At 44.8% G+C, this 12927-nt stretch overlaps 1 protein-coding gene across 2 annotated transcripts in view; it reads left to right on the top strand.

Moving 5' to 3' along the window:
- The window catches only part of LMNTD1 (lamin tail domain containing 1), a 1465565-nt gene that overhangs the window by 29205 nt on the left and 1423433 nt on the right, over nt 1-12927 (top strand). For both annotated transcript variants that reach the window (XM_085652774.1, XM_085652773.1), the window contains exon 2: nt 1949-2108. In XM_085652774.1, the coding sequence (XP_085508900.1) occupies nt 1971-2108 (138 nt within the window). In that variant the 5' untranslated portion in view covers nt 1949-1970. The remainder of the gene's footprint in view (nt 1-1948; nt 2109-12927) is intronic.

The following is a 12927-nucleotide window of genomic DNA, read 5'->3' as shown; positions in this document are numbered from 1 at the left end:
ACTACTAAGGCGTTTCAAATCAATCGACCAAACGTTAGGTGCGCCATGTTGCAGGGATTCTGCTTATGCACAGAACTATGCACAGGAAACCAGCACCTCAGTGAATTGTGGTGTTCCAAAAACTCACCTCAGAACCCAGAACCCCTTATCCGACCAGCATCAGTGTCCCATTCGTTATCCGAGTTTCATCTCGGCGGTCCCAATGTATAGACAACCCAGAACAAGTGACTTAGGGTATTCTCAGGAATGGTGGGAATCAGAAATACCTGTTCGTAATTATTCTCATATCAGTCCACAACAGAATAAATAGAGACACGGTAAAGTTTAAAGAGTTTATTTTATAAACCTCGTGTCCTAAGATGCAGTACTTCGGCTAACATAAGCAGACAAATGATTAAGATCAAAACCATCAGCATAGTTACAATACCATAGAAAATGAAAGGAGTAATCATAATAAAATGACAGTGGATGTCAGCCACCTTCCTTTCGCTAGTAAACTAATATTATTATTATTAGACTAATAAAAGGTCTCTAGGCTTGAATGGGGAACCCCATACCGTAAAGATCAGCTTAGTGGAATCACATCACAGGGTCAGCTAGACTCTGCTCCTGGGAAAGCTCTTCTTCCGAATGTGTGCAAAACATGCAGCACTGCAATATTAAAAGCACTCGACTTTCAGGTATTTGCAGCTGCGTGCGTGTTATGGCTAAATAGTGGGCCGATCAACCTGAACCCAACAACATGCACCGTCTAGCGACCCAGACTGTTTCTTTACACAATGTTCAGACCAAGGTCGCTGCTCACTGTTAGGGATGTGAACAACAGACAGTTCTCATGTGAAGCAAAGGCGAGAAAGCATTTCTCAATTAATAACATGTAACTACAGTGTTGTGTGCAAAAGCAGCAAAAGCAGCAAGATGGCTTTCTAACATCTAACGCGGTTGTGCTAACTTAGCATTGTACGTATATAAATAGCAGTCTTCACTACAATACTTGCCAACGGCTCTTCTATATTCGAGCTTCTTGCTGGGTGACAAGTGTTTCCTCCAGCTTCTTTCTTGTACTTTGCAACACCCCATTCACAGAATCGGGCCGTTTCTGACTGCAAAAATGTTTTTACATAAGTATAGAGCACAAATTGCAATTTGGTAAGGTGTTACTGAATCAAAATTTGTGTTTAGCGATTCCATATTTGCAAGGGGTGTGTTTGGGGCATCCCTCCAAATACCCAATGCAGTAGTACGTATGAATGTTTTGCATCTGAATTATGAGAGCAAAACTTTCATTTTTTACTGACATGGTGGTGGTAACCATTCGCAAATGGGAAGGGAACCCCATGGGACCTCTTCCACATTAAGAATGCTGAAACAAATATTTTTTTAACTGAACCACTGCCTACTGTTAAAAAATAAAACTTTAACGTTTCATTTTGATTTTTTTAACGGATCCAGTTTTTCTTTAAGAAAAAGAGGCTGCATTAAAAAAAACATTGCTTTATTAAAAAGCAGTCACAAACATGGTGGTCTGCTGACCTCAGGAGGCCACCGTCTCTGTAATAGCAGCGATTGCTAATGGTTCACAAATTGTCACCTACCTCATTACTTTTCATGAGGTAGGTCAATTGAGACCCATTAGGAACCACTAAATGAAACTCAATGGGTTTCATACATAAGGAATTGCGATTTCCTAATTGCGATTCGCAAAGAATCGCAATTCCTAAAATTTGTACATATGTAAAATACGTTTTTGATTTGCATTGCAACTTTTCATTTAAAAAATAAAATTCATTCATTGCCAAATGATCACCCCAATCATGAACATTTTGCTTTGCATATTTCCTAAATACATGATGAAACCAAAACTGTCTGCAAGACATTTATGAAACTAAAGGTCATTTAATTTTGGGGAGCAAACGGACCCTTAGTATTTAAACATATTTTCTTTCAGCTGCTGTGGTGCATCATCCAAAATGGCGTACACGACGGAGGCCTTTTCTTCAGGCGCCGTTGGGAACCGTCTGTCAGAAAAAGCACATCTTCAAGATTTGAATGAGCGCTTCAGTAATTACATCAAAAATGTGAGAACCTTGAGGGACCACTTAAAGCAGGTAAGGAATGTCATTGCAGACTCGTAGTAAGCAATTAGCTTACAAACCCTACCAGCAAATGTGCATGCATCGTAGTTGCTGGTTTGGTGATTCTGAATTTAGAGGTATTGGATATTGGTAGGGATGTAATTATAATCAGCCTTTTTTAATCCTGTTCAGGGTTTCCGACTGAAAATGTAAGCTGTGCTTCTTCTCCTACTTTGTGGACAGCAGTAACATATCTTGCACAGTATTTGATGGAATGGTATTGGTGTACATTGGACACTAGCATCTATTGAAAGCAATTTATTTATTGCGGAATTTGCAGCACAGCATGTCAACTTTCATTGGCTTCAGGGCTCTCCTCAGAATAACGTAGTCTTATTTCAGGGGGGAGCAGTGGTGGCAGTCTAGCCACCGCCGCAACGGCAGTACAACCACTGTAGTATAAGTTTGGTGGTCGGACTGCCATTTGACCACTGCAAATGCCAGGGAACCGCATTCCCTGGTGGTGGTGGAGCAGTCAGGGGCTCAGAATTTGCTGGTGGTGCTGCTGTGGTACCGCCATGCATATTTTGGGTTTTCCGACCGCCAGTCTGACATGGCAGTCAGCACTGCCATGTAAAAGCTGGTTGTGGGGAAATGTTTATTTATGGTCAGTGAGCGGCTGACCATTGATGGGGGAAACGTGCTTTTCCAACCAGGGCCAGACTGGCCATACCAGGCACCGGGCAATCCCCTGGTGGGCCGCACGGATGGGGGCCGGTTTTGGGCACCTGGGGGCCGTTTTTGCAGAATCAGCCCTGTAACAAAAACAGCTGAAAACCGGCCGTGGCAAAGAGCTCGGCGGCACCTCCAAGCCCCGGGGTTTGGGGGGGGGGGGGGGGGGGGGGGTAGACCGGGCTCTTTGCCAGGGCCGGTTTTGGTTCCCAGTCCGGCTCTGATTCCAACATACTGTTTGGGACAATATCAGGTAGTGCTTTGTAATCCCTGGCTGCTTCTTTTTTCTTGTTCAGCGCTTTCTGGTAGGAGTAGCGTTATATACCCCACGGGATAATGGGGCATGCCTGCTGCTGCAATAACAGCCTTGTGCCATATTACTATGGGAAATTGCAGCACAGTAAAATGGGGTCAGATTCCCCACCCCTGGAACAAACAATGTAAAAACTGCCCCACTTGGAATCAGTTGGAGCGGAATTACATGAGGTAATTCCGCTCAACCGATCTTGTCATGACGTCTTATGAAGTGAAGGGATTTGGCAGCGTGCATCCGTGCACTTCATAAAAGCACGGGTGGCTGCAGAACCTCATGCTATTTACAGGTGCTGATTTGCTCTCCCTTCTAACTTTTTGATGTTTCGTCTTTGATTTTTTTCTTCTAGAAGGATGCAGAGATTTGCCTATTGTTTCTTTATCGTTTAATTTCTGTTTTTGTGCTTTCCTATGAAAAGTTTTTGATTGAATACGATTGTGAACCTTACATTCTCTGTTCATTTGTTGAAAACCATTGGGTCATAAAATTAATTTGGCACATTTCAGTGGTTTTTGCATTTTGATTGATTATTCAATGTTGCTGTTTAGTGAAAAGTTGAATAATTTTTCACATGCGCCGTAGGAGCAATTGTCCCCTGAATTAACGAACTGGATAATAGAGTCAGAAAAGATTGTTAATATCTGACGAGGAGGTTCATTTTTTTTGTTTCGGTAGGATTATCAAAAATAATCTTCTCTTTTGTCAAACAATATTTGCTGGGAATAAATAAGCACCATTGCATTACCACACTAGCATGACATCATGGAAGATATCTTCAACCAGCTCTCACCACCCGTACTAAAATGAACAAGCAGTGGCAATGCCAATATGTCTGATTTCTTAAAGTGGTGTGTCATCATAATCAGGCACTAAGTATTCCATGAGACAAGATTGCCTCCTAGAATATTCTTTCTGGTTTCTTGTCACTTTTACAGATTATGCATAGGCAGAACTGGGAACAGCTGGACAAGAACAGATGACTGACTGTGAACATTCAAGTGTTAAATATGCTCAAACATAGTTTATTGTTGGCTGATATATTCCTCAAGTGGCTGAAAAACTATTTCTTTCTCCCCTGCTAGGAGGAAAAGAATTTTTAAGTGTTTTCTACATGTGGGCAAGCCCCCCATGTTGGACTGTATCCCAGTAAGATTCATGGTAAAACCAATGTGTTACACAAATAGTGAGATTTCAATCACTTAAAGAATAATGTTGAATAAAAAAACATAATTTTTTAGCTAATAGAAGGTTACACGTTCCAGGTGATGTTCAGAGAATAAAAGCTATTCAAATCTAGGAATATAAGTTATTAACTCACTTTAATGGAATGAACAGTACGCAATTGTAATGGCCAGAATTCTTTGAACTCTGCGGCTGTCCTGAGATTCAATGCCCTAAAAAGAAGGTTGTCAGCACAACCTTTCATAATGGAGTACCGATAGTAAACATTTGCCATTAGCTACAGTGGTGGCCACCACATACAAAAAGTGGTGGGGGAGGGGGAGCGTGGGAGGGCGCACGGGGGAGGGGTGAATGAGGGACCATAATAATAATTAAAACAATTTAAAAAAAGTTAAACTTACCTATTGCCAGCCGCCTCCCACGTCGCGCCTTGATGCTGGGACTTCTTTGTCCCAGCAGACATCGTGACTACGTCACAGACTCCCAGTCTGATCCCCGCGCTGCAGAGCAGCGCGAGGATTGGCCTGAGCAGGCTAGAAAGACGCTGTGCTCAGGTCAGGGAGTCTGTGGGCTTTCTCTAAACCGGCTGCTCAATACAGCCGGGTTACAGAAACGTAAGTGCGCATGTGTGTTTGGTCAGTCTGAGGTGGCGGGCCATACACACACATGAGCACTTAGGGAGTGCACTTAGCACTCCTCCTCCCCCCCATACCTTGGCCCTCCCCTCCCTGCTATAGTCGCTTAAAAATAAAACAATAATGAAATAGGGCAGCTGAATGTTCCTGGAGATCCAACCCTCCTCGGAACAACTAAAACTCCTCAGAGATGCTAGAAGCTTCTACAGCAAACAAATCAAGAGCGCTAAGGCAGACTACTTCAGACACCAACTTGATCAAGCTGCAAACAGCCCCAAGAAACTTTTTGAGTTGTTCAAACAGCAATCAGTGGTAGGTCCAAACCACTCTGACTCCGAAGGGAGCCCACCTACTTGCGGTGATCTTGCTGCTTTCTTCGCTGAGAAATCAAGACTCATCACAATTGAACTCCCCTCCAAGAAGGCTCTACTGCCATTCCCCGGATCCACACCACCCCTTGACCTCTCAGAAAAGTGCAAACTTATCAGCCTTAACACTAAGAACAAAGCGTCAGTGAAAAAGACATCAACAAGATTCTTCAGAACATCAGTCCATCTAAACACTTCAGTCACCCGCTCCCACCGGCCATTTTCAAAGAAATCAAGAATGTACTCATCCCCACCTGGACAAGGATTGTAAATGCCTCTCTATCACAAGGCACGATCCCAGACTGCCTTAAAGCAGCTCAGGTGTCTCCTTTACTAAAAAATCCTAGTGCAGATAAAACTGACCTCAATAATTTCCGCCCTATCGCCAACATTCCCACCATAGTCAAACTACTTGAAAAATGCGTACAATCCCAACTCTGTGCTCACATAGAGAATTTCCAACTCCTAGACCTGCATCAATCTGGGTTTCGGAAGGGGCACAGTACTGAATAGGCTATCACGCACGTTATGGATGACATTTTGAAATTGCTGGACCAAAATGATTCCTGCCTCGTAATCCTCCTTGAACTTCAATCCGCATTCGAGTTTATCACGACAACCTCCTATCCATTTTGGAGAACAGAATGGGTTTCTCAGGTCAGGTGTTACAATGGTTCTCATCCTTCCTTCACCACAGATCACAAAGAATCAAGGCAAATGACTCCCTCTCCCAGCCCTCTCCAGTAATCAAGGGTCCACCCTATCTCCTATCCTCTTCAACCTTTTCTTGGAACCACTAGCTAATTCTCTAAACTCCACAAACACTCTCTCCCATATGTACACGGATGACACACAACTTTATTTTAAAATCTCATCCCCAGACAACATCATCTCACTCCACACTACCTTAAATTCTACGCAAAATTGGTTAACGGAGAACCATCTACTGCTCAACACCTTCAAAACAGAATTCCTTTTCACCTCCCCCCCCCCCCCCCGAACCACATCCCCATGCTAGACCTTTGGCTGAAGCACCTCACTGCCTTCAACTGCACCCCTCATCATAGACTCAGCCAAATCTCTTGGAATCACCCTGGACAAGCACCTGAATATGAAAAATCATATCAGCAATGTGTGTAAGGGAGCTAACCACTTGATGAGAACACTTAGAAATATCAAGCCATTCCTTCCTCAAAAGGATATCAAACAGGTGGTACAGGCATTGGTCCAGCTGAGGCTAGACTTTCATTTTATTTTTTTTGAAAAGTTTTATATAGTGCTGGCTAGACCCGGAGGTATCAGAGCGCTTTACATGAGGACGAGCATTGTTACAGAGCATAGTTGCAAGTTACATAGTTACAAGTTACACAGTTTCAGAGCATAGTTACAAGTTGCTGGAGCGTAGTTACATGTGTTAAAGACCTATACATAAGGGACAGGGAGGCAAGAGATGAGATTCAGTGGAGAGGGGATAGGAACAGGGGAGGTAGGCAAAGAATGAAAGAGGGAAAGAGGGAAAGAGGTGAGGGGAAGGTGAAAGAAACACAAACCGGGAGACGAAGAAAGACAGTGACCAACGTCCGGTGTGCTGTGATCCCAGTGGAAATGGTGTCATTCCCACACCTCCGCTGTTTGTGGCTCCCTTTACCCTGTGGACTGTCTCAGAGGGGTCTCTGAGACTCCAGGGCATACATACTGGATTCCTCCCCAACAAGAGGAGAGGGAGTGCTTTGGCAAGGGGTGCCATTCCCACACCTTCGCTGTGTGTGGCTCCCTTGATGCTGTGGACTCTCTCAGAGGGGTCTCTGAGACTCCAGTGTATAAATGCTGGATCCCGCCCCAACAAGGGGAGAAGGAGTGCTTTTTTAAAGGGCACATGGTTACAATAGTTACAGTTGCAAAGTCCAATAACAGAAGAAACAAGTCCCCAGGAGAGGAGAGGGGGAAGGGGAGGGGGGGGGGGCACGGGGCTGGGAAGCGGGTCAGATCTGGCAGATCAGCAGTGGGAGTGAAAAACCTCGTGGGGGCCCAAGAAAGTAGAGTAAACAGGCCCAACGGTTAGATGGGGTTTCATAGTCATAAATTGAGTCTGGGTACCATTTTAGAGTCCGGCAAGTCCCAGGTAAGGAGTGATGCTTAACGGGGACTGCTTAACCCCGTGACTCAGCAGTTGTTTTGTCTCTTGTACTGAGATTCTTTATTCAGTAATTATTTTTGTCCAGTTAAAAACCTGGGGATCCTTCTTCACCGATGGTATTTCCATTGACTACGGCAGCACCATGCTCTGTGGCCTTCCCAGATACACCCTGGCTCCACTAAGGGCATCACTAGACGCTCCAGCCAGACTGGTCACAGGTACCAAACGAAATGAGTACAAATCCCCAATCTTTAAATCTCTCAAATGGTTGTCCTACGAAGTTCGAATTCAGTTAAAGATTGACGTTCTGGCGCACAAAGCCCTGAATTTCAAAACCCCCAGGTACCTAGTGTAAAAGCTTGAACTATCCTGGTGGGAGAGCCTCAAGAAGCGCTGTCACTCTCCTCCTGAAACTACCCATCCTTAGGAAAAAGAGAACTTGTCTCCGAGCCTTCTCCAGTGCTGCCCCAAGGATATGGAACTCTCTTCCGCCGGAAGTACGCAGAATCTCATCAACGACTGCTTTCAAACTGGAAGCCAAAAGATTCCTAATGAACACATTTTGACCATAACTGGGTTAGGATCATTTGTGCGAAATCATTGATCCTACAACCATTGTACCTTCAGGTACCATCATGTGATGTTGCTCCTCTGTACCGTATTATGTGCCTCCCTTCGTAGCCTGCTATCTTCCTGTTTATTGTATTACTCTCCTGGATTCATTTGTCTGGGAATCATGCAATTATTCCTGTTGTGTACTCCTACTTGATGTTGATATTGGATCTATGCTCTTCTTTTCATCATTCTGTGCCCCCGTTCGGAGCCTGCGTTATACCTGTTTATTGTACTACTCTCCTTGATTCATCTGTCTGGGAATTATGCTACTATTCTTGTGGTGTATTCTTACTTGAGGTTGATATTGGATTTATGTCCTGCCTTCCATCCTTTGTAAAGTGCTCTGATATCCTTCGGGATCTTGCTCACGCTATATAAAACTTTATAAATAAATAAAATATTATTTTATTTTTTTGCTGCTGGCTCTGAGCCAGTGGGGCAACGATCCTCTGCCATTGTGGAAGATTCTGATTAGCTTCTTATGGTTCACAGATGATGATTCTGGTTGATAACCTTGATTTTCTTTGATGCCAGGGGAAAATAGAGCTTAATCTTGACGCCTGTGCTCTCGCTCAGAGAATAAGAGCAGAATATAGAATGCTTTTAGACAATTTCTAGCCATAGGTTAAGAGTTGAAATGTATGCATGCTTTGCTAAAAGATGAGTCCAGTAAAATGTCATCATTATGCTGGCAGGAACTTGAAAGCAGCAAAACTAGTTTGCAAAGATATCTGTGGAGAAATATGAGGCCAATGGGAGTCATTTTTATTGGTCAAATATGTCCTGTGGACTGGGTCCACTCCCTAGGAAGGGATATATATCAAAGGTAAGTTTAAGTAAAGATTCTGCCTAGCTCGGAAAGAAGCGATCCTTAGCATTACACGACTCATGGTGGGATTCTGACGTTCTTCACTGTTTATTTGATAAGCTGCATTAATCCATTTCACAGAAATCGAGTTCATGTAGGCAATACTAGTGAATCACGGGAAATGTACTTGAAATATGAGTGTGATTTTTTTTGTACAACAATTATGACTGTTTTGTCTTGTTTCGTGCTAAGTAGCAGTTCGTTAGATTGTTTTTAAATCTAATGCTCTACTCACATAGCAGCTTTTGATTATCATGAAATTCCATGAGTTGGCAAACGGTTTAGAGTTTTTTTTTTAATTCTCTTGTTATTTAGATGCAAATTGTATTACATGGTTATTTTAGAACGTACAATGATGTGTGGTTTTTAGGGCAATCACTACCAGAAATTAATTTATTTAACCACACGTTGCAAACCAATTCATGAGGATGAATCAGGAGAGAATGTGGCATTATGACTAGAGCGTTTGACCTCGAAGCTGGGGAGCCAGGTTTGAGTCTTGGCAGGGATGCTCAACATCCTGGGATTCTGGGCAAATCACTTAGGGCCTGGTTTTGAATCTGGCAGTCCAAGGACTGCCAGACCCACGGTTGCGTGGCTGTGGTGGAGTAGGCCCCAGCGTTCTGACTACCCCAGTATAAATGGGTTGGTTGGACCGCCATTGCAAGGCCGCCACCAACGATCCACCATTACCTGGTGGTGGCGCAGTGGTCAGGGCCTGAGTAATACGCTGGTGGTGCTGCTGTGGCACCGCCAAGCATATTACGAGTTTCAGGACTGCCAGCGGTGTCATGGAGGTCATTCCTCCATGAAAAGGCTGGCAGTCTTGATACAAAGGGAGGCCCTGTGCCCATTTGCATGGGGTTGCAAGCAGGGGGCGCCACATGTGCCCCCTGTGTGCATGCACCCCAGTTCCTGCACGGCATGGACTTGGCTATCCATACCATGCAAGAACAGTTTTTGGCGTTCCCATTGCAGTGCTCATTTTCAGAGGCACTGGCATGGGAACGCCAAACACAAACTTGTAATCTGGCAGGCCGCCAGACAATGGGTTTGGCCTTGCGGGTGCGGACTGCCAGCTTGGCGGTCCACTCCCGCACCACCAAACCCGTAATCACGTCCTTAATCTTCCCGTGACTAACAAAATAAATGCGTACATCTGTAGTGCAACCGGTGCTCATGTAAAGCGCTCTGATACCTTTGGGTCGACTTCACGCTATATACAACTCACAAAAAAGAAAGAAGCAGCTATGGAAAATTGTTGTTAACCCGTTCATTGCGCCCGTCGGCCAATGGCCGTTGCGAGCACTACCTCGGTAGTGCTGCGCACGTCGTTGACCGACGCGGCCCCGCCCACTCAATGGAACACCCCGCACCATGGCGGAATTACCGCCGCGGTAAACGGGTTAAAGATAAAGACCCCACCCAGGTGACCTTCTGTTTGACCATTGCAACTAAGAAACCATTGGGATTTGGAATGATAAAGCAGCAAAACTTTCGTTTGTCTAAATGAAGAGTAGTGATGCCTTAGCAAATTGCTGTCAGAGACCTATTACTTCAGAAATGCTGGTGTCAGAGCTCAGTGAATTTGCCCTCCGCCGCAAGAAGGCCTCGAGCCCCTTGACTGAATCAGCCACTTTTGCAAAAGTATTTTGTTGAGCATGAACTGTCATTGCTGATCTCAATCCACTCAGGGTCAGCACTGTGCAGAACTCTGGCAGGCAGATGTCTATCTGTCTGTTGGTGTCTGTAATCCTTTTATAAAAAATAAAAAAAATAATTATCGTTTTCAACTTACAGACATCATTGCATGAATTACTTTTACATTTATTGGTGAATCATCAACGTCTTTGCACATCTGAATGTCATACAAGCAGCTGGTAGCAGTGTCCCATTGCAGATCATTTATTGCATCTCTCCCCGCATAGGTGCATACATAAAGACCTGTGAAAGGCAGACGACACATGGTGGAACAGTTTATGTTTCTATCTTGGGGTTTCATTGGGTTACATTGACAGCTTGGGTCTAAATGGACGTATTCCGTATTGACCATTTCACCCCACATTAGGTCGATCTCCCGAGTGCCTCGCCCAACCTGCTTCTTCTTGATGGTGAGTTTTAGACAGATTGTTCTCTCAAATATTCCAGCAGTGGTTCCCAGATATCTCTGGGGCGTGACGAGGAGAGGAGCAGCTCCGCAAAGCAAGTCAGTTGATTCCTACAATAAATGAAGTCCGATAGCCAGTTCTTGAATTTAGGGGCGCCTCCCCTACCCCATTTACATGCCACTTTGTGTTTAGCAAGCAGAAGTCCAAATGCTATGAGTTTCTTATGCAGCGATTGTATGTCAGCTGTATAGCCTAAAAGCACAATGAGTGGGGAGTTGGGAATGGGTGTTCAAGCCATGGCCGTCAGCGCAGTCCCCACCTCCTGCCAGTATTTTGTGGACCTCACCACATTGCCATGCAAGGTGTAAAAAATCCGCTTCCTCTACCTAGCAACGCTCGCAAAGGTCATCCTCCCTCAGTTTGTATTTGCAGAGGCTCACGGGTGTATAGTAGGTTCTGTGCAAAAATGTGAAATGTATGATTCTTAGCCGGCTGCTCGCCGTAATAGCTTCTGCCTGCGCACAGCAGTATGCCCATTGCTTATCAGTGAGTGGAGTGGATAGATCTCGGTCCCATGCCTCCCTGTCCACCTGTGATTGTTGTGGCGTTTCAAGCAGCGCTGTGCGGTAAATACTGGACTCTGCGCGTGTAGGCCCTTTCATTTTCAATAGAATGTGTAACGTCTCTATCATGGTAGGTTCTAGTGGAAATTTGGGGATATTTGTTTTGACCTCATGTCTTAGGCACAAGTATAAAAACACCTCAAGCAGGGTGGTAGTATCTCCTGTCAGGAGTGTCTGTTTATCCTTAAACGTACCCTCTTTGTATAAGTCTCCCCAAGTCATGAGGTCTCTTCTGCAGAGCATTTCCCGGCGCACTGCCTCCTGAGTGATTGGTAAAGTTGGGCCATGCGTCAACGTCCTCAGCAGGGAGTATAGCATACTCTTTTGGCTATGCGTTCCCAGGCCCTATTTGTACACGTGACTGTGTGCTGTGCGACTCCCTTACCAGGGACGCGCATCCCCAAGAATGCATTGAGAGGTGTGGGTTTCATGTAGCCCTGTTCTATGGTTGAGCCAATACACAGCATAGTGCGCTTGGGCACTGAGATAATAGAGTTCCATATATGGAGCTTCAAATCTGCCGTGGGTAAATGGCTGTGTCATGGTTCGCCAACTCACACAAGGTTGTCCCCCCCCCTCCCCCCAGCCAGCTTTATTAGTATCGATCGAAGTGTGGGGTAAAAGGGCGCCCCGGGTAGTAGGGAATGTTTGTAAATAGATATAAGAGTTTGGGCAATATGATCATTTTCATTAAGACCACTCTGCCAGCCACTGAGAGGGGCTAAGTGATCCAGCGCGATACCCAATTGGTGATTGATTCCATGGTGGTGCCGTAGTTAGCGCAAAGTGTTTCCTCTTTATTCTGGGTTATTACCACACCCAAGTATTTAATATCAGACTCACACCATTGCAATGGGTATTCCATAGGGAATATTACTGTGTTGGGAGTAAGAGGGAATATAAGTGATTTCCCCCAGTTTTTGCTTATCCTGGAGTGGTTCCTGAACCTAATAAACTCCCGCAGAATGGGATTGAGGCTAATCTGTGGGTCCCTTAAGAATAGAGTGATGACATCAGCGTATAGCGACACTAATATATGTCTTGTGGGGTATTTTTTAGCATATTGTCTGTGGTGTTGTCTAAGTTTAGCCGCCAAGGGCTCTATGGCCAAGGCATATAGTAATGGTAATAAGGGGCATCCCTGCCGGGTGCCTCTGGTAATCGGAATCGGGTGGAGTATAAACCGTTAATCTGAATAGTGGCTTCAGGTTGGTGATATAATAATTCGATCCATGCGAGGAATGGCATGGGAAGGACCTTCCTGCCCAGTA

Source organism: Triturus cristatus, chromosome 4_1 (assembly GCF_964204655.1).
Source record: "Triturus cristatus chromosome 4_1, aTriCri1.1, whole genome shotgun sequence".
In the NCBI taxonomy this organism is placed as follows: Eukaryota; Metazoa; Chordata; class Amphibia; order Caudata; family Salamandridae; genus Triturus; species Triturus cristatus.
Note: the sequence above shows the minus strand (reverse complement) of the source record. Positions and strands in the feature narration are given on the sequence as shown.